A 23,403-nucleotide genomic window follows, 5' to 3' on the forward strand; every position below is an offset into this window, starting at 1 on the left:
AGTATATGAATCTACTGTTAGCAGGGAATTTATCCATTATGGCTTTCATTTTTCTTTCTTTATAAAATAACGGAATTCATTTAGATAATATTTTAAGCCCACTTAAGCTCATAAAAACTGATCTAGTTCCAATCCTGTTTCTAATCCTGGTTTGGCATTTTAGAGCTCTCCAACAGTGGGTTCATTCATTAATCTTTTTAAACCTCAGTTTTCTCATCTGTAAAGTGGGGTTGTCATCACAACATTGCAGGCATATGATAAATAAAATAATATATGAAAATGGTATAATGTGATCCCTGCCACTTAGAAAATAATAATTATTGGGAGCTATTCATTAATGATCATTATCGCTGTTATATCATACAATCATTTATTTTCCTATGGAAAATTTTGTTTAGGATCCACGGGATACACCAAGATAGGATTAAACACCAAGATTTAACTTTTCAGGGGGGCACTGGCCAAAATTTTTTTGGGAGAAACAGTGTCTTTTCTTTTGGTCATGTATCTCTTTTATTCTTACCTTTGAATAAGAAAACATTTTTGAATTACATATATTCTTAATAATACTTCTTTAATAGTACCTCAGGCTTGAATTTAAAAACAGTTTTGGTATTTCTGTTTGTTTGTTTTTTTTCTTCTTCTATTTTTTTCACTGACCATGAAGCAAAAAAGTTGAATTTATGTGGACAGCTGACCTCCACATACCTGTATTCAGTATCCACATGTGAATTCACCAACTCCCAGTGGTAATCTGCAGAAATGCAACTGCTGAGAAAAGGAGTAATTAATATTAACATAAACCATTGAAAATGTAAAAAGCCTTTAAATAGTTGAAGAACTTTGGTTAAAGAGAGTGCTTAGCAGTATTTTGAAAAGACCTTATTGTACCTCTCACCTTGAGATCATCATGATGCCAGAAATCCAAATCCACAATGTAATTGTAAGCTTCAATGTTATAAACATCTAGGCAGTGTTTCATTATTACATGCCAAGCTCTAAAACTAATCATTCTGAGCACAAACTCTACTTCATCTTTCAAGATTATAAAAATTTATAGTAAGTATAATACCAACAGACTTTTCCCTGTTCGTATGTCAGTTGAAAGCTAGAGGTAGTAGAAACGTAGATAGCTACAAGCAGCAAGAGCAGATATTTCTGCATGACCTACGAATAGCTGTGCCATGGTTTCTAGGGGAGAAGATGGTCTCATGTATGATGTCTGAAGTTAAGTTTCCTCTCAAGGACAAAGCATTAAATTTTCAAAAAAATTAAGTTTTTTTTATGAAAGGAAGCAAACTGGTGTTTCAGCAGTTTCATTGAATTTTATTTCTTCATTGAGATTTACTTGAACTCACTCTTCCATTGGGTGGGTGAGGAGATTCATTATAGTTATTGGTTTTATACTCAATGAGACAAAATCTCAAAGATTTATTTTAATAAAACCTTGAATTCCTTGTTATTGGCAGTAAAACGTATATAGTTTCCCTGATAATGCCATACTTTATTGTTTAAATCCCATCTGCTCTCTTTCCTCATACCCAAGTATTGTTACTTTAGTTTATGAAATAAAACTAATGAATCCATAAACATTAACTGTGGTTAATGTTGATACAACATGCACATAAATAATAAAATCTCAAATCTGCTTCAGAGCTTCTTTAGTAACTTAATTACTCTTGACATTTGGAAGTTCCTGGGCCAGGGACCAAACCCCTGGCCAGAGCAGCTAGCCAAGCACTGCAATTACAACATGGGATCCATAACCTGCTGTGCCACAAGAGAACGTCTAGATTTATATTTTAAATAATTTCTCTTTATTGAGAATCTGTGTTTAATGTATCATTGCTGTGATACTTTATTTTTTGAGTATAGCTTTTTTTTCATCCTTTGAACACACTATACCAGTTTGAAATCAGCCCACTATAGATGCTTTACTTTTTTCATCTTGTTGAATTTCCATTTCTGGCTCTTCTGCCAGTCTTTTGTTTACTCTAATAAGGATCGTTAACTTCTGGTTACCTTCAGTATTGGTCTTCCTGTTCATTTGCCTAAAAGATTGCTACTCTTTCCTATAACAGCCATGGGTAAAGAATGTTTGCATGCTTTGGCTCAATTTAACTAAGAGCCACACCTTACCCCCAACCCCCAGCTATGAAGATGCTTATTTATATAGCTCGTCCTTCACTGGTAGCATTATTGCAAAAATGGAGTTGAAGAAGTCATGAATGCACCTGAAGTTTAAAATGTAACATATAATCATTCTTTTTCTTTTCATTTTTTAAAGTTTTTTTTTTTGAAATTTAGTAGATTTACAATGTTGTGATAATTTCTGCTGTGCAACAAAGTGATTGAGTTATACATGTATATACATCTACACCTCTCTTTCAGTTTCTTTTCCCACAAAATATTGGGTAGAATTTTCTGTACTATACAGCAAGTTCTTGTTGGCCAATCATTCCATATACCTCAGTATGCATATGCCAATCCCAAACCCCTAGTCCATCCCTCCCCACCCACCACCTGTCCTCTTTGGTAACCATACATTTTTTCAAAGTCTATGAGTCTATTTCTATTCGGCAAATAGTTCATTTGTATCCTTACTTAGATTCCATATGTAAATTATATTTGTCTTTCACTGTCTAACATCACTTTGTATGATGATGTCTAGATCCATCCAAGTTGCTGCAAATGGCATTTTTTCATTCTTTTTTTACGGCTGAGTAATATTCCATTGTATATATGTACCACATCTTCTTTATTCAATCTTCTGTTGATGGACACTTAGTTTCCTTCTCTGTCTTGGCTATTGTAAATAGTACAGCAGTCAACATTGTGGTGCCTGTATCTTTTCATATTTTGGTTTTCTCTAGATAGATGCCCAGGAATGGGATTGCTGGCTCATATGGTAGTTCTATTTTTAGTTTTTGAGGACCCCCCATACTGTTTTCTATAATGGTTGCACCAATATACATTCCCACAAGTAGTGTAAGAGGGCTCCCTTCCTCCACACCCTCTCCAGCATTTATTGTTGGTAGACTTTTTGTTGATGAGCATTCTGGTTGGATAAGGTGGCACCTCATAATAGTTTTGTTTTGCATTCTTATAAAAGTTTCACTAGAGGTTTTTTTTTTTTGAATATATATTCCTTACTTTAGTGTTGATTTCTAGGATCTTAAAAGTATTAATTTAGAAAACCTATCAAGTTTATTATTGCTTTGGGGAAGTGGAATGGCTCAGGTCCTTACGCTGCCATTCTAGAAATGCCCACATTAATTACTATTATTCCTGTTTTCTGCATAAACAAGGCTCAGAAGAAATTGCACAATGGGCCAAGTCAGTATGTAAAGTGTGATCTCTAACTCCAGTGGCCATGCTCTTTCTGCTACAGTGGAAACTAAAGTGTATGGGGCCACCCCCATCAACTCTAGCTTTTTGTTTGTTTGTTTTGTCTTTTTGCCTTTTCTAGGGCCACTCCCACGGCATATGGAGGTTCCCAGGCTAGGGGTTGAATCGGAGCTGTAGCCGCAGGCCTATACCACAGCCACAGCAATGCCAGATCTGAGCCGCGTCTGCAACCTACACCACAGCTTACGCGGCGACGACGGATCTTTAACCCACTGAGCAAGGCCAGGGACTGAACCTGCAACCTCCTGGTTCCTAGTCGGATTCGTTAACCACTGAGCCACGATGGGAACTCCAACTCTAGCTTTTTTAGGATGACTTTCCCTTTTGGCAAGAGATGACTAATTTTTTCATGTTTTATCTATTACTTTACATGATTATTTTTCAAAATATAGACCATTAGTAAGAAGATTGTGTAGTTTTTTTTAAAGATGAGTTTTGAAAGTATCTTTATAAATAAGGACATTTTTTCTCTTTTTAAACTCTGGCGAAATCACTTCCCCAGTGTTTTAAGCAAATCAACAGACCTATAATGAATTTTTTCTCTTATAACTACTCAATGGTAAGATCAAAGAAGGCAATAGGCATAAATTAAATTTTGATGAACTATTTTTGATTGCAATTAGTGAGGACATCATCTTTTCTATAATACTATATGCTACATTTTATAGAGAAATACAGGTAAATTATCAACCAATACCAAAAAGGAACTTAATATTTTGCAATCCTGTGGAAACTTTGCCCTCTCTTTAGACCATAAATCTTTTGTTGAAAAATAATGTGACTTTTGAAATAGAGTAAATCAGCATTCTTTCAAGTAGAGTTTTGTTGTTTGCTAACTAATACAGAGAAGGATAACCTTCCCTTTCTCTCTGTGAAATAATCTTAACACCAAATGTAGTGTAGCTGCTCAATTAAATGATTACCAAAGAAATTTGTGGATTTGTATAGACATTCTGAAAAACAGAGTGATCACTAATCAGTTGAATTAGCCAAATTCAACTGGCTGATACATTACATGTGACAGACAGTAGTTTCAAAATTGGAATTAAAAAGAAATTCAAAATCAAGTGTTTGGCTTTTTTTTTTTTGGTAACTTTGTAATATGTAAGGATACATGGCACCAAATAGCTGGAGCTGAGGCTAATATTCATGCACTGTTTTCCATATATATATGTATGTGTGTGTGTGTGTGTGTGTGTGTATGTATATATCATATCCCTGGCAGTAGACTTTGTGACTGAGTTTCATGCGTTTTTATTTTTGAATGAAAGATGTGTCCTCTATCACCTGCAGCCTCCCCAACACTATAAAGTGCCTGATAAATGTTGAATCATCTTTCAAAACCTAGCTCAGCTATCGCTTTCATCTGAAGCTCTCTCTCATACTACCTCCCAAGTATAAACTCCCTAACCCTTGTACATTTATTGGTAGTTGTACATCTTTTTTAGTGTTGTACCTCTAGGTTCATTCACTTAGATTCTTTATAAAATTTTGAGGTTTCCAAGAGCATACTGTCATCTTCATCTCTATAATCTCAGTACCTGCCACAGTAGCTGAAGGATTCTAAGACATCCCAACTATTTAGTCAGTGGCTAAATAGCTAAAAATGCACAGATTGGCATTAAGTCCCAAGGTCACTGTCTTGTGGTGCAGGACCTCCTCAATTCCTCTTATGTTTCAAGTTTTATCTTAGACATTATTAGTTCCTACAGATTCAATGATCTAACCTTATGAAAAGTGGCTAGGTACTCCTATTATGTGTTTCATAGCATCCTCTACTTTAATCACACTATTTTAATTACTATTTGTGCTTAATTCTTTGTCCACCACCCCATTATAACTTTGATTTCCTTAAGGAAAAAGGCCATTAAATATTTATTTTTACATCCCTGTCAACTAGCACAGTTACTACCACAGGGTAGAGACTCAGGAAATGATAGTAGAATCAAATTCACATTCAGAGTCAATTTATTTGACTAACTTGTGGCTGTAGTGTAATCAAGTTAGATGACTTGTTCTTGTTGGTCACAAGAACTGGGTAAATGTTAGAAAACTCCAACAAAGGTCTTAATGAACAGGTATAATTAAATTCAAACAGATGGTCAGTCATAATGCCAAGTCCATTCTTCTTTTGCTTCCTTAGATCATTTTTACCTTGAGCCTTGGCATGGGTGTAGTTTGATAGCCCAAATAATTAGCATTCACTACATTCATTTTTATGAGAGCCAAGAAACCAGTGAATGTGATGGTTCAGCCAGCTTACATGGGCACTTTTATTTGGACTGAATAAGTCATTTGTTTGGAGGATTTAAAAAGTATTAATTTTGCCAAGTCCTGAATCATTTTTTAAGAAGATGCTTCTTTTATTTGCAGAAATATAATTTGCTTCATTTTCACCTGGCTGCCGTCTGACACAGAAGGGTTTTGCCTCATATGGTTTTTTCGGTAGGAACTAGGTCTAGTTTGATTTCTATCACTGAAACGATTTTTCCATTGTCTTTCAAGTGATTACACGTATTTCGTACTTTAATCTGACTTTGTGCTTATAGAAACATTAAGGACTATAATAGCTCTGGAGGAGCTTTTAAAGCTGTAATGTGCAGACTCCTCCTGTAAAACAATTAAACCAGCCTCTTAGGGGTGGATCAGAACAGAAAATCAATGTATTGACACTACATATGGACAAACTACTATCATTTCAGGATTTTGATTCTTTTATATTTTTTATAAATTTCAAGTTTAAGTGCTACTGGTAACACCAGCTAACAGGTGATTAACAATTCCTCTTTTTTGAAAGTGGTTCACGCACTGTGGTGGAGTGGGTTAAGACTCTGACTGCAGCATCTTGGGTTGCAGATTTGCTTGGTGGTCCAGCTCAGTGAACTAAAGTATCTGGCACTGCTGAGCTGTGTGATCCATGGTCCAGCATGGTGAACTAAAGGATCTGGCACTGCTGAGCTGGGGTGTAGGTCACAGCTCTGGCTCAGATTCAGTCCCTGGCCTGGGAACTTACATATGCCATGGGTGTGGCCATAAAATAAAAAAAATAATTAAAGTGGTTCATTTAAAACAATATTTTAGGATCATACTATTGGTACATTTTCAAAAATCTTCTGAGTAGCCTAGCTTCCTGTCAGCACTGGGCACTTTGGGGTTCTCTTACTTGAAGGAGTTTTCAAACAGGGCAATGGGAGGTCACAATGATCATGTGAAAAGAGAGTCAACCAGTCCATTTGGTTATTGAATAATATGAGCTTTATTATTATAATAGAATACAGTAGGACATAAAATTAAGAGCTTTTGCTAAACTCTGTAAAGCAAAACATGCATCTGCCATAAACAACCTCAATTCATGTTAGGTTTTATTGCCACTTCACTGCACTAAGGTGCAATAAACATTCAGTGTCATCTTTTAGAAAATTTTCCTGGGAGTTAACAGGAACTTTCCTCTATAAGAGTGTATCTTTATTTTCAAGGAAGACTTAACTAGTATACATGGTTTAGCAAAGCACTGTAGAAAAGCTACATAGAATAAATTGTCTTTGATAAGTTGTGCAATCAATTTATACAGTAGAATACTGTCCACATATACTAACAAACTAAGAAATGATAGAAATGCAGTCATTGCATAGCAGAAAGCAGACTAGTAAGAAATATTCACATCTAATGAGCAAAATACAGACCAAATGTTAGCCATGAGGAATCTGGAGGATAAAATGCTCTTAATAAACACATTAGATTAACGCCAAAAAATAACAAGATAAACAGCAACACAGAAGTTAGAGCCATATTTTACTTTATTTTCTATACATGATATCTACACATGATACCAAAGAGTAGAATATCCTTGGTTCAGCCTTTATTGGCCTAGCTCATTGAATTTGGGCAGGACCAAATCAAACAATAAAGCACATTTAAAAAGAAAACCAGAGTTTGTTTAGGAAAACACAAACTGCGTATTTTCCTGCATCATTGGATAACAGCTTTTTGAGAAAAACATTGCTCAAAACCTGGGTATGGATCCCAACTATCTTATTTGGTAATGATGATGACAGGTTTATGTCATAGTGTTCTAAATGTGTGTAGACGGTGATATGTAGATTCTGGACATAATTTTAAATATCTCTGAAATTCTATCAGCCAAAAGGCGACTTCAAAAATACCTTCTGCATAAATATTTATCTCTAAAACATCTGGGAAGTAATGAAACAGACTAGAATTTTCATGGGGAGTATTAATGGACCTCTTGTCATTAGAGCCCTTACGTAGTATGCCTACAAATATATTGCTACAGTATAAATGAAATGTAATATTACTCAATAAAAGCTATTTCCTGTACATTCTTTCATGTATTTTTATATTTAATGCTACATATGGTACAACACATTGAAATAGTTGGTATCAGCAAAGATAGCGATAATATACAGTTGATGTTATAGCTCCCACTAATGCTTTTCCATTTTCGTTCTATATTACAAGAGCCTAAAATAGGGAAATGTGGCATTACTTGAGCAGATAGCAACTGATTTACTACTGGATGCTGGACAACAGTTTGAAATTATAAGCTTTCTCTACATAAGTAGATTTTATAGCCATATATCTTAAGTTTCTTCGGATTCCATTAGGTTGTTCTGGTTTTCAATGTAGGCTCTAAAAAGTATTTCCATAGCATTTAACAACATTCTAACAGCTAAGCGCGGTGAGTCCTACACAATATTTTAAGAGCACTACTTTAAAAAAAGTAAAAAATGTACAATCTCATGCTATATTTACATATATAATTTATATATTCTATATTTGTTGAATAGCCATAAATTTCAGTCTAAAGCTTTTAATGTACTGTTATATAAAATAATACATTCAACAATTCTAGAGCTTGCAAAATATTTTTGCCCCTCTAAAAACATCTTCATAATGAAAATCAAGTGATTATTGGATACATGTGCTATCTGGATATAGACAGGGTGGAAAATAAATCTTTTCATATTGTTTTATTTAAGTTTATTTATTTATTTTTAGTTTTTATTGCATGTTAAAATGATCCTCATTGAGTCTGGTGGTAAAAGCTCACATGACAGTAAAGTAGCCTATTTAAAGCCTTTGTCTCCATTGAATGAAATGTGCTCTACAGTGAGGAACTGCACCTTTGCCTATGAAATTTCCAAAGATTTTAAAATAGCATTTAACAACAAAATAGTGCATTAGGCATATTTTTAAAAGGAGAAAGAATGGGGATCTTTAGCTTTGGAAACAGAACATTAAAGCTATACATTGATTTAAAAAAAACAAAACAGAAATGTAAGAAGCACATTGTAGTTTGTGCAATAAAGACAGAATTTTTAAAACTGTTCTTCATTAAACATTTATAATTTATGCTTTTAAACACTTTCACATAAAAATATTTTTATGACATATACAGTATCTTTTTTTTCGAGAATATTTGGAAATATATATATCTACAAATGACCCAGAGTTATAGAGTTAAGTTCGATTTTTTCTTTTACGTTTCCTTACATCTTTGGACCTACTTCTTCCTCCTTTCCTCTCTCTTCCCTTCTGTCTCCTCTGTTGCCATTTTGCTCTCTTGCTCCCTCTCTCAGAATCCTGTCTCTCAGTTGTATGCTCTGTTCTGCTCTGGGCTGCCAGACAGGGGATCTGTTGTTCTTAGATGAATTATGGAAATAAGGAAACCTTTAAATTCTTTAAGACAGAGGCAATAAAGCAGATGGGAATTACTGCACTGAGAAGAGAAAGCAATTCCCAGTGCAGAGGACGGAACAACAGAATGTAAATGACAGGGCCTATTGATGCGGGGTGGGGGCCTTTAGCTGAGGCTCCCTGTTTAAATATGTAGCCCAGTAGACCAAGTTAAAGATTCCAAACAGCAATGGGAAGGCTATTCTTGACAGCCGGTCAATTTTGCTGACACTGTTAAAGGTTTTCTTCGGTTCCGGTGGTTTTGTTTCCGGCTTGACTTCTTTGGGTTCTATGGTTGCACTTTTAGCAATGGTGGCTAAGCCGGGGTCGCCCCTGGCCAAATTAGGTGTGTAGCTGGTTGCTGTAGGAGCATAAGTGTTGTTTTTCTTAATGAGAGGATCCTTCACTTTCTTTGGCTGTAGAAAGAAAGAGGAAACGGATTTTGTTTAATCAATTGTGGGAAGCAAGTTTATAAGTAGCTGAACAAAGTGACCTTTACTTTGGAACTCAAACATGAGCTTCATTTAAAATCTAAATAATGTATTTTGCGACTGGATGAATGAGACACACAAATACTATGTCTCATTATAGCATTGACAAGTTTGTTCTAATGTATAGCATGGTGACCTTGCAGGACATTTGGGCTTGTCCAAAATGTCCATAGGACATTTGGTTCATGCCAAAGGTCCTTGAAATTTGGTTCTATCTAAAATGCCCATGAGCATATTTGGTCCATGCCAAATGGTTTTAGACAGGACCCTTAGGACCAAAGTCCTTTGGTATGGACTGAACGTCATATGGATATTTTAGACAGGACCAAATATGACCACGTGTCAAGGACTTTGGGGCATGGACCAAATGTCCTGTGAATATTTTGGACAGGACGTTATGTCTGCTAACCCGTGGTGATGATATATAATAATACTTTATTATATACTTGGATGTTACTGAGGCTAGAATCTCAAGTGTTTTTACCACAAAAAAGAAATGGTAACTGTGTGACCAAATAGAGAGGGTAGCTAATACTATACTCTCCAATTCACAATACAGAGATGTATCAAATCAACCACACCGTACACTTTAAACACACACAATGTTATGTGTCAATTAGCTCTCAATAAGGCTGGGGAAAAATGCAGGCAAATATTTTCTAGGCTTTTCAATCAAGAAATGGAGTCTATTTCCCCATTTGTTCAATCTAGATGTGCGACTTTGGCAGAGTGATGCTGTGACAGCTTAGGACCCTGTCCTCAAGAAGTCTCAGCTTTTGCCCTCTAGAAGCACGTCACTGCCATGGGTAGAAGCCTGGACCAGACTACTGAGGGACCAGAGATCATGCACAGTGAGAGATCCAGACAGCAGGAGGCCCTCGATCTGTGAGAGAGGCCCTTGTGGATCTTCTCACCCTGATGCAGCCTCTAGTTTACTACAACCATGTGAGAAAGGCCAAGTTATTCTAATAGAAATACCACCTGGTTTTTTTCCCAGTCCCAAATGCTTGGTTGTTTTAGGTCACCAACTTTTGGGATGGTTTGTTTTGCAATGATAAATTGCTGACCCAATGATTATTTGTTCCTTCTCCCCATGCTTCCAGTGGAAAATGACAAAGCAAGATTTGTTAGGCTATCTTGAGTTCAAATCTTGTGCAAGATTATCTGCTCATCAATGCTATCTGTGAAATCATGAATGACTGCAGCATTTCTTAGAGTTCTGTCATACAGACAACTCTAAAATGAAGTATATCATTGTTTAGAGATATGTGTCCTGATACAGTTGCCACTAGTAACTTGTGACTACTAAACATTTGAAATGTGGCCAGTCTAAATTGAGAGGTGCTTAAAGTATAAAGTACACATGGATTTTTGAAGCTGGTATGAAAAATTTAAAGAGAGTGCACTGTGTCTCCTAAATCATGTTAGTATTATTTATATGTAAAGATAATATTTTTAATATAGTGGCTAAAGTATATTATTTAACTTAATTTCACTGGTTTGTACCTTTAAAATAGGGTACTAGAAAAAATTTTTTTATATCTATATACCTATATATATCTCACATTTGTGGCTCATTCATATTCCTGCTGGACAGCACTAGTCTCAAAGAGTGGGTCTTGATCTTTTATGTACACTAAATCACCAGTTACAATTTTTGAAGTGCAGATGTTTTGGGTGGAGTCTCATATTTTGAATCAGAATTCCTAAGGAGTGGAGCCTCAGGAGTGGTTTCTCAGGAAATAAAAACCACACACACACACACACAAAACTATACAAAGAATGTTGATGAGCAGCTAAATTTGACCAGACAGACTCAACAGACTTTGGTCAATTTGTATTTTTATTATTGAGTCAGAATAAAATGTTACTTTCTAGAAGGGCTGATGTTTTTCACAAGGTGCAGTAGTCAGGAATTTTAACAGGTTAATTCCTTTATTATCCAGCTCCATAACCCATCTGCTACTCCACCCCTGCCAAAAATTCTTAAGCATACATTGATTGGGACACTCACGTAAAAAAGTCCAGATTTTTTTTCTAGTATTACATCCTTAAAATTAAGGCCACTTATTCCAAATGTACAGCCATTTTGTAATGAAGGCATATTTGCTTAGGGTTTACGAGGAATGACAGAAATTTCTACCCTTATTTGTACAGAACTAAAGTGGGTAAAAGTAGATTCTCTCTTCAGAGGATCCAAGTGACAAATCAGAAATCCATATGACTTATTTAATAGTTAAACAGACTGAACTTATTTTGTCTACTGCTTAGAAAATAAGAGTTGTAATATTAATGGACACATTGAAAAGCATCTTTAGATAAAGTGTATATGCATTCTGATGTTGAAGAGAGGTGACAGATTATAATCTAAACAAAATTAGTTGAGTGACAGATACTTTATTATATAAACTGAAATGAATAATCTGTAATAGGCAGGGAAAAATTCTTGGGGAAGAGTTTGTAGTATCAGTAGATTTTTTCTCTCCCACTTCCAATTTATCATAATGCCCTGATGCTAAACTTTCTCACCTGGAGTCTTTTATTTATTTATTTATTTTTGCAATATCATGTTGAAAGGCATATTTAGAAATATCTGGTTGGTTTCTCAGGATATAATAGATTTTTTTTTTTCATTTTGGAAAATACTGAGCTCCCCCATATTCTTTAAGAAGGTGGTATTTCTTACTGGCATTTTTAGCAACATGGATGGACCTGGAAACTATCATGCTAAGTGAAGTCAGCCATACAATGAGACACCAACATCAAACGCTTTCACTGACACGTGGAATCTGAAAAAGGGATAGACTGAACTTCTTTGCAGAACAGATGCTGACTCACAGACATTGAAAAACTTATGGTCTCTGGAGGAGACAGTTTGGGGGTGGGGGGATATGCTTGGGCTGTAGGATGGAAATCCTGTGAAATCAGATTGTTATGATCATTATACAACTAAAGATGTGATAAATTCATTTGAGTAATAAAAAAAAAGAAGGTGGTATTTCTTTCAGCAATTTACGGTATGATGATGCATCTTAAGAAAGCTATTGCAGTGCTCAGTGGATAATGTGAGACCCTGTGGGAATTTTCTTTTTATTTTCAAGTTATATCCTGTTAGTAAATTTAACTCTCCTGAAAACATTCAGCTTGTTTCAGAAGAGATATTTTATTTATCCTCTCTGAATGTCAGTGAGACATGGACCATGCTGTGATCATGCTGTAAGACAGTCAAACAGGTAAAATTCTAGGGAAGATTTTTTTACAGAGACATAGATAAATTATAGAAAATATTCTCTTTCTAATTAGAATGACAGATATAGGTATAAATGTATTATTTATTTCTCTCTCTCTCTATATATATAGAAATAAGGTTATACCTACATGTATATATGTACACTGAAGAATATGAACTGTAGATTGATAGTGATTAAATAATCTTATTTAAGACATAGTACTTGAAAGACTAATATAGGGTCAGAAAAAAATAAATAAACTAAACTATGAGCTCACCAATTCTCCACCCAAATCCTATGCTCTCCAGACCAAGTTGAACTCATCTCACAAGGCACTAGTCCCTCACACTAATGAGCTACAGTCAGAAAGACATTGGCCTGAGTTCCCTGGTGGCTTAGCAGTGAAAGATTCAGCATGGCCACTTCTGTGGCTCAGGTTTGATCCCTGGCCGGGGAACTTTCGCATGTCACAGGCATGGCCAAAAAAAAAAAAAAAAAAAAAAAAATCCAAACCAAAAAACAAAACAAAACAAATCAAAACATTGGCCTACTGCAGTGTGCAAAGAAAGGATTAAGATAGCAAAGCAACTTTTTCCAATATCTACAGTTCATTTTTCAGTTGCATATTGCTGATGTTTGGATATCATTAATTCTGGAGAAATTTAGTTGAGTTTTTAGTGACTCTAAGATGTGCTTTTTATTTCCTTTTTAGGGATGCACCTGTGGCATATGGAAGTTCCAGGGCTAGGGGTCAAATCAGAGCTATAGCTGCCAGCCTACGCCATAGCCACAGCAATGCCAGATCCGAGCCATCTCTGCGACCTACACCACAGCTCATGGTAACGCCAGATGCTTAACCCACTGAGCGAGGCCAGAGATCAAACCCGAATCCTCATGGATACAGGTGAGGTTCATAACCCACTGAATCACAGAGGGAACTCCCAAGATGTGCATTTTTAACTCCACATCTAACACTTTGGGCTAGGTCTTGTAATGTGTAGTGTCTTATGATCACTCATCCTCAGGCTTGGTATTCTCTCCTTTGGGGCTGCCCTTCTGTTGTAGGATGAATGGAGACCATCAATGGCTACGGTTAAGTACTGGACAAAAACACTGTCTCCATCCTCTCACTCCCCTTTCCAACTGATAAATGCAGTTCCTTTTGTCTTGTCTCCCACCTCCTGAAACTGACCTGAGGTTTTTGGTTTGAAAATTCAGAGTTTTTACATACATACATACATACATATACACTGGGCAAGGATGTTCAAGGCAAAGTAAATTTTGAGTAGGACCTGGTTCTGGTCCATGTTGGCTGCAATAGTGCATCCTAAACAGAATCTTCTTGGTATTTACTTGTGTAGGAGAGCACTGGGATATTCAACTGATTTATCTGTGGCTAAAAGGTAAATCTCAAAGAGCTTTTACTTGGAAGCATATTTTCTTTCTTACCTATACATACATTAATGGTATATCTTATAACCAGGAACAGTTTAGGTTTTATTAAATATGGTAAATGTTTCCACCACAAAAGATCCTCTTTTCCAGTATATATATGGAGCTGCAGGAAAACCATCATTAAATTGATTTCTTTACTGTAGACCCTCTCAGACATTTCAATATACTATAATTCTGTGATATACTGTACATAATTATTCAAGTGTATATGACCATAGAACTGTACTTTTAGGGACTGACTCAAGACACTAGTATTCTGTATTTGCTGAAAAGTGACTCCTCCTAGATGTCTTAGAATCTCTGTCTCTGACTCTGCCCTTTTATCCACCATGCCAAGGCTTCCTTGCATTGTGACATATTTCCCCTCAAACACAAGAAGTAGAAATATCCTTCTCAAATATGCTTTAAAATCCTTTCTGAAATAGTTTCTAATTAAGAAAACTGATGTTCTGGACTTGAAAATTTTTTACAATGAAGAATTTTTCTGTGAATTCTGTGTGTTATGATTCATAATGCAAACCTCTTATTTCATAAACAAGAAAATATGTTTCCTAGACGGGATTAAGATGGCAGAATAGAAGGACTGGAGCTCAACTTCTCTCCTAAAAACAACAAAATTCACAACTAAAGACTGAGCATTCTTCACCCAAATGGACCAGAAACCCTAAAAAAGATATCCTACTCCAGAAGAAAAAGAGGACACGTCAAGAGGTAGGAGGGGGATTTCATGATATAAACAACCCCATACCTCCTGGGTGGGAAGCTCCACAGACTGGAAACTAACGGGTTCACAGAGACTCACCTACAGGAGTGAGAATTCTGATCCCCACATCAAACTCTCATGTGTGGGGATCTGGCACAGTGAGAAAGAGCCTCTGGAGCATCTGGCATTGAAGGCCAGTGTGGCTTGTGTGCAGGAGCTCCACAGGACTGGGGGAAACAGAGACCCCATTCTTAAAAGGCACACACAGACTTTCATGTGCACTGGGTCCCAGGGCAAAGCAAAGTCTCCAGGGGAATCTGGGTCAAACCTGACTGCAGTTCTTGGAGGACATCCTGGGAAAACAGGTGGCTAGTTGTGAGGGAAGGACATTGGAAGAAAAGCTCTCTCGGGAATATTCCAGCAGCCATGCCTTTCTCTGGCCATTTTGGGAAAATCTGGCTCCACCCATCAGTCAGCTGCTGCTGAGAAGCCCCAGGGCAAACAACAACCCAGGTGGGATCACAGCTCCACCCCTCAGTAAACAGGCTACCTAAAGACCCCTAAGACACACAGCTGCCTCTAATCCCATCCAGACACTAAGCCCCACCCTCCAGAGGGATTAGAATTGGCTCCACCTACCAGTGGGCAGGCATCAGCCCCTCCCAGCAGGAAGCCTACAGCAAGCCCACCATACCGAATTCAGCCACAGGGGGGCAGAGATCAGAAGTAGGAGAGGTTACAAATCTATTATCTGTAAAAAGGTCACCACACCAAAAACCTATAAAAATGAAAAGACAGAGAACAATAACTCAGATGAGGGAGAAAGGAAAAACCCCAGAGAATCAGCTAAGCCATTAGGAGATTCTCAGCCTCCAGGAAAAAGACCTTAGACTGTTGATGCTGAAGATGATGCAAGACGTTGGAAATAAACTGGAGGCAAAGATGGATAACTTACAGCACACACTGACCAAAGAGATACAAGATATAAAACTTAAACAAGAAGAGATGCAAAATACAATAACTGAAATAAAAAATTCACTAGAAGCAGCTAACAGCAGAATACAGGAGGCAGAAGAACGAATAAGTGAGGTGGAGGACAGATTAGTGGAAATTATGGATGCAGAACAGGAAAGAGAAAAAAGACTGAAAAGAAATGAAGAGAGTCTCAGAGAACTCTGGGACAACGTTAAACGCACCAACATCCATATTATAGGGGTGCCAGAAAGAGAAGAGAGAGAGAAGGAGATAGAAAAAATATTCTAAGAGATAATAGACAAAAACTTCCCTAATAAGGGGAAGGAAGTACTCACTCAAATCCAGGAAGCACAACGAGTACCATATAAAATAAACCCAAGGAGGAAACCCTGAGACACATATTAATCAAACTGACCAAAATTAAAGACAAAGAGAAAATCTTGAAAGCAGCTAGGGAAAAGAAACAAATAACATACAAGGGAACCCCAATAAGGTTATTGGCAGATTTTTCAGCAGAAACTCTGCAGGCCAGAAGAGAGTGGCATGGTATACTTAACGTGATGAAAGGAAAAAACCTCCAACCAAGATTACTCTACCCAGCAAGGCTCTCATTCAGATTTGAAGGAGAAATCAAAACCTTCACAGATAAGCAAAAGCTGAGAGAATTCAGCAACACTAAACCAGCCTTACAACAAATACTAAAGGAACTTCTATAGGCAGAAAAGAACAAGAGAAGAAGGAAAGAAAAAAGAGCAACAAAAACAAATCCAAAGCAATTAATAAAATGGCTATAAGAACATACATGTCAATAATTACCTTAAATGTTAGTGGACTAAACACCCCAACCAAAATGCATAGACTGGCTGAATGGATACAAAAACAAGACCCATATATGTGCTGTCTTCAAGAGACCCACTTCACTTCTAGGGACACATACAAATTGAAAGTGAGAGGATGGAAGAAAATATTTCACACAAATGGGGATCAAAAGAAAGCTGGAGTAGCAATAGTCATATCAGACAAAATAGACTTTAAAATGAAGAATATTTTAAGGGACAAAGAAGGTCATTACATAATGATCAAAGGATCAATCCAAGAAGAAGATATAACAATTTTACATATCTATGCACCCAACACAGGTTCACCACAATACATAAGGCAACTGCTAACAACCTTAAAAGGACAAATCAACAATAACACAATCATAGTGGGGGACTTTAACACCCACCTACAGCAATGGACAGATCAACCAGACAGAAAATCAATAAGGAAATACAGGCCCTGAATGATGCATTAGACCAGATGGACTTAATAGATATTTATAGGACATTTCATCCAAAAGCAACAGAATACACATGCTTCTCAAGTGCACATGGAACATTCTCTAAGATTGATCACATCCTGGGGTACAAATCCAACCTCAGCAACTTTAAGGAATCTGAAATCATATCAAGCATATTTTCCGACCACAACACTATATGATTGGAAATCAAAAACAAGAAAAAAACTGCAAAAAATACAAACACGTGGAGACCAAACAACATTCTACTAAAAAACCAATGGATCACTGAAGAATTCAAAGAGGAAATTAAAAAATACCTAGCAGCAAATGACAACGAAGATATGACACTCCAAAACCTATGGGATCAAGCAAAAGCCATTCTAAGAGGAAAGTTTATAGCAATACAAGCCCACCTCAGGAAATAAGAAAAAGCTCAAATAAACAAGCTAACTTTACATCTACGGCAGCTCGAGAGAGAAGAACAGACAAGACCTAAAGTTAGTAGAAGGAAAGAAATCATAAAGATCAGAGCAGAAATCAATGAAATAGAAACAAAGAAAACCATAGAAAAGATCAATGAAACGAAAAGCTGGTTCTTTGAAAAGATCAGCAAAATTGATAAACCCCTAGCCAGACTTATCAAGCAAAAAAGAGAGGACTCAAATCAATAAAATTAGAAATGAAAAAGGAGAAGTAACGACAGACATCGTAGAAATACAAAGGATCATAAGAGACTACTATATGCAACTATACACCAATAAAACAGAAAACCTAGAAGAAATGGACAAATTCTTAGAAAAGTACAATCTTCCAAGACCAAACCAAGATGAAATAGAAAAGATGAATGGAACAATCACAAGAACTGAAATTGAAACTGTGATTAAAAAACTTCCAACAAACAAAAGTCCAGGACCAGATGGCTTCACAGGCGAATTCTATCAAACATTTAGAGAAGAAATAACACCTCTCCTTTGAAACTATTGCAAAAAAATTGCAGAGGAAGGGATACTCCCAAACTCATTCTATGAGGCCACCATCACCCTGATACCAAAGCCAGACAAAGCACAAAAAAAGAAAACTACAGGCCAATTTCACTGATGAACATTGATGCAAAAAGCCTCAACAAAATCCTAGCAAACTGCATCCAACAATACATTAAAAGGATTGTACGTCATGATCAAGTGGGATTTATCCCAGGGATGCAAGAGTTCTTCAATATCCGCAAATCCAAGTGTGATACACCACATTAACAAACTGAAGAATAAAAACCATATGATCCTCTCAATAGACGTGGAAAAAGCCTTTGACAAAATCCAATACCCATTTCTGATAAAAACCCTTCAGAAAGTGAGCATAGCAGGAACCTACCTCAACATGATAAAGGCCATATATGACAAACCCACAGTGAACATCATTCTCAATGGTGAAAAGGTGAAAGAATTCCTGCTGACATCAGGAACAAGACAAGGATGTCTGCTCTCGCCACTACTCTTCAACATAGTTCTGGAAGTCCTAGCCACAGCAATCAGAGAAGTAAAAGAAATAAAAGAATCCAAATTGGAAAGGAAGAAGTAGAACTATCCCTATTTGCATATGATATGATACTATACCTAGAAAATCCTAAAGACTCTACCAGAAAACTGTTAGAGCTCATCCACGAATTTGGCAAAGTTGCAGGATGCAAGATTAATACACATAAATCAATGGCATTTCTATACACTAACAATGAAAGATCAGAAAAGGAAATTAGGGAAGCAATCCCGTTTACCATCCCATTAAAAAGAATAAAATACCCAGGAGTAAACCTACCTAAAGAGACAAAAGACCTGTACTCTGAAAACTGTAAGACACTGATGAAAGAAATCAAAGATGACACAAATAGATGGAAAGACATACCATGCTCATGGATTGGAAGAGTTAATATTATCAAAATGACTATACTACCTAAGGCAATCTACAGATTCAATGCAATCCTTATCAAATTACCAAGGACATTTTTCACAGAACTTGAACAAAATATATTAAAGTTTGTTTGGAAGCCCAAAAGACCCAGACTAGCCAAAGCCTTCCTGAAAAAGAAAAATGGAGCTGGAGGAATCAGGCTCCCGGAATTCAGACTATACTACAAGACAACAGTCATCAAAACCGTATGGTGCTGGCACAAAGACAGAAATATCGGAACAGGATAGAAAACCCAGAATTAAACCCATGCACCTACAGCCAACTAATCTATGAAAAAGGAGACAAGAATATACAATGGAGAAAGGACAGCTTGTTCAATAAGTGGTGCTGGGAAAACTGGACAGCCACATGGAAAAGAATGAAATTAGAACACTCCCTAACACCATACACAAAAATAAACTCCAAATGGATTAAAGACCTAGATAGAAGACCAGACACTATAAAACTCTTGGAGGAAAACAAAGGCCAAACACTCTCTGACATAAATGACAGCAACATCTTCTCAGATCCACCTCTTAGAGTATTGACAATAAAAACAAAAATAAAGAAATGGGACCTAATCAAACCTAAAAGTGTCTGCACAGCAAAGGAAACCCTAATCAAAACCAAAAGACAACCCACAGAATGGGAGAAAATCTTTGCAAGTGAATCTACTGACAAGGGATTAATCTCCAAAATTTATAAATACCTTCTGCAGCTCCATACCAAAAAAACAAATAGCCCCTTCAAAAAATGGGCAGAAGATCTGAACACTCAGTTCTCCAAAGAAGACATACAGATGGCAAAAAAAACATGGAAAGATGTTCAGAATCACTCATTATTAGAGAAATGCAAATCAAAACCACTCTGAGGTGCCACCTTACACCAGCCAGAATGGCCATCATCAAAAAGCCTACAAACAATAAGTGCTAGAGAGGGTGTGGAGAAAAAGGAACCCTAGTACACTGTTGGTGGGATTGTAAATTGGTGCAACCACAGTGGAAAACAGTGTAGAGATTCCTCAGAAAACTATAAATAGAACTACCATTTGATCCAGCAGTCCCACTCCTGGGCATCTATCCAGAGAAAACCACGACTCGCAAAGCACATGTCCTCTGATGTTCACTGCAGCACTATTTTCAGTAGCCAAGACATGGAAACAACCTAAATGCCCATCGACAGAGGAGTGGATCAAGAAAATGTGGTACATATGCAGAATGGAGTATCACTCAGCCATTAAAAAAACAAAATACCGGCATTTTTAGCAACATGGATGGGCCTAGTAATTATCATGCTAAATGAAGTCAGTCATACAATGAGACATGAGCATCAAATGCTTTCACTGACATGTAGAATCTGAAAAAAGGACAGACTTCTTTGCAAAACAGATGCTGACTCACGGACATTGAAAAACTTATTGTCTCTGGAGGAGACAGTGTGGGGGGTGGGGGGATGTGCTTGGGCTGTGGGATGGAAATCCTGTGAAATCAGATTGTTATGATCATTAAACAACTACAGATGTGATAAATTCATTTATCACACAGATATTGATTATAGTTCCTTGTGGTATAAAAAATAAATAATTAATTAATAAAAAAGAAAATGTTTCCTGACCTTTACTTTAGTGAAAATTAGAGACAATGCATTTTGTAAGCTCAATTCCTTAGAGCCATTGAAGTAATACCACTTATGACCAGTATTATAAGACTCAGAAAACAAGCAAAAGACTATGACTTTCAAGTTATAAAAATTATAATAGTGTAATTGCTCCTAATGTTAGGTTTGTTAAAACTGTTCTCACATTAATGGAGATCATGGGAAAGCATATCTGAGTAGAAATGTTTACCTGTGCTTTTCTCTTTTATCTCCTTTCCTCTGCTCTGTATATCTATCTACTGAAATAACTTCTCCCCTGAGCAGCAACAAAATTCTCATGCCACTTAGTCATTTATGACATAAGAAAAAAAAATCTTCTTTACCCTCTCTCTGCATTCCTTATCCATTCCCCTAAGTCCAAACATTCCATTGCATAGGTTTAAAAAGACATATTAGTGATAAGTTACAAGAGATTAAAGCATTTACCTTTTCTGGAACCACACTTTTGCCATCCCATGCATAACCTCTCTTGGTGAAATAGTTTACTGTGGCAAACTCGATCAGAGCTGAGAATACAAAGGCATAGCACACTGCGATAAACCAATCCATTGCAGTTGCATAAGCCACCTTAGGGAGGGAATTTCTGGCACTGATACTCAACGTTGTCATGGTGAGCACCGTTGTTACTCCTATAAAGAAAGAAAGTGAATTTGGAGGTTTGAACTACAAAATGTCATCACTGAGGTCAGCCTACTTGTGCAAAGGAAACACAGAGTGTGTTTTGAGTTCATCCCATTTTGGCTTGGGATGGATGAGTTTCAGTTTAACCTCCGGGTGGTTGGCAGTTACAGTATTGGCAGTATTTTGGGGGAGCTCTTGGAAGGATAAACATTCTCTGCTATTAATAAGCTGCTAATAAGATAGTGAATTCCTTTAAATAGGCATCTTGAACATGGTGTCTGGGGTAGGAAAGTAAATAATATTCCTTCACTGTCCCCCAACTCTCTTAAAAAAAGAAAAAAAAAGGCAGAAATCTTCACTGTCCTTGATCTGTAAGTAATCTCTGGATCCTCAGCTCTGTTTAATTTTCATCCTGTGTACCCCAAATGTATAAACCAAGCAACCAATAATTTCTTCATAGCTGATCATTACTAGAAAATTGAATTATCTTAGGATAACATTTTGTCACATTATTAACTCTGACTTTTATACTATTTTTTCCTGTTTCCTGAATAATGACTTTTTTGAAGGAATTCCTGAAATATGTTGGATGTAACTTTCTTGTGGTCATATAGCTCAGAAGGGGCAATACCAAATTGGAACACATTCATCTGATTCAACTGTCCACAGTGTCCTTCTGCTTACCTGCCTCATCTTCCCTAGTCTGTGAATCTATCTCTACTGATGAAAATTACCTATATTCAAAGCAACTTTCAAGTGAGTTGCTCTTAGTTTATTTAGATAACTATATGAGCTGGCATGTGAATGATGATACCCTTTAATGTTCATCTAACAAATTAATATTATCAACCTACTATAGGTAACACAATATACGACTTAGAATGAGTTCTCTTTTAAGCCATTTGAAAATGTATGAAGAAAAAAAAAAATCACAGGAACCCAGAGGGAGTGGCGTAGGCTGCATGGAGTGGAAAAGATATTGACTCCTCCAGTGACTTCTCCCTCGCTACTTATTAGCTCATTAGCTTTGAGAAAGTGAGTTAACTTCTAGGGACTTGAGTCTCCATATTTGTAAAAGTGGTGATTTAAAATTCATTCTTTTGACTGTCTACAGCATTGTTGAAAATCTAAGAGAGGAAAATTTCTGCACATTCACAAGATTACTTGAGGATTAAATATAATAATATGTAAAGGTATTTTAAAGATGTTAAGTAGGAGTTCCCGTTGTGGCGCAGTGGTTAACGAATCCGACTAGGAACCATGAGGTTGCGGGTTCGGTCCCTGCCCTTGCTCAGTGGGTTAACGATCCGGCGTTGCCGTGAGCTGTGGTGTAGGTTGCAGACGAGGCTCGGATCCCGCGTTGCTGTGGCTCTGGCGTAGGCCGGTGGCTACAGCTCCGATTCGACCCCTGGCCTGGGAACCTCCATATGCCGCGGGAGCGGCCCAAGAAATAGCAACAACAACAACAAAAAAGACAAAAAGACAAAAAAAAAAAAAAAATATATATATATATATATATAGATGTTAAGTAAATTATTGCCACAGAAGGTATTGTCATCCCATGTGTCTAAAATTCACACCTCTTGGAGTTCCCATTGTGGCTCAGCAGTAATTAACCCTACTGGTAGCCATGAGGATACAGGTTTGATCTCTGTGCCTGCTCAGTGGGTTAAGGATCCAGCTTTGCTGTGAGTTGTGGTATAGGTCTCAGACATGGTTCAGATCCTGCATTGCTGTGGCTGTGGTGTAGGCCAGCAGCTACAGCTCTGATTGGACCCCTACCCTGGGAACTTTCATATGCTGAAGATGTGGCCTTAAAGAGCAAAAATAAATAAATAAATTAATTAAAAAATAAAATAAAACTCATACCTCTTATTCCCCCCCACCCCTTTTTTTTGGTCTTTTTTGCCATTTCTTGGGCCGCTTTCATGGCATATGGAGGTT

At 36.9% G+C, this 23,403-nt stretch overlaps 1 protein-coding gene across 1 annotated transcript in view; it reads right to left on the reverse strand.

Annotated features, from left to right (window-relative positions):
* Positions 1-6,640: 6,640 nt before the first annotated feature.
* Positions 6,641-23,403, reverse strand: part of GABRA1 (gamma-aminobutyric acid type A receptor subunit alpha1) — a 66,583-nt gene continuing 49,820 nt past the window's right edge. The window contains exons 9-10 of the mRNA XM_003134089.7: positions 21,265-21,467; positions 6,641-9,521 (exon numbers count right to left, since the gene is read on the reverse strand). Of these exons, the coding sequence (XP_003134137.5) occupies positions 9,210-9,521; positions 21,265-21,467 (515 nt within the window). The 3' untranslated portion in view covers positions 6,641-9,209. The remainder of the gene's footprint in view (positions 9,522-21,264; positions 21,468-23,403) is intronic.

The sequence above is a fragment of the Sus scrofa genome, chromosome 16, assembly GCF_054392235.1.
Source record: "Sus scrofa isolate SSC_HxYL_T2T_F1_AM1 chromosome 16, Sscrofa_HxYL_maternal_Yorkshire_Landrace_v2.0, whole genome shotgun sequence".
NCBI lineage: Eukaryota > Metazoa > Chordata > Mammalia > Artiodactyla > Suidae > Sus > Sus scrofa.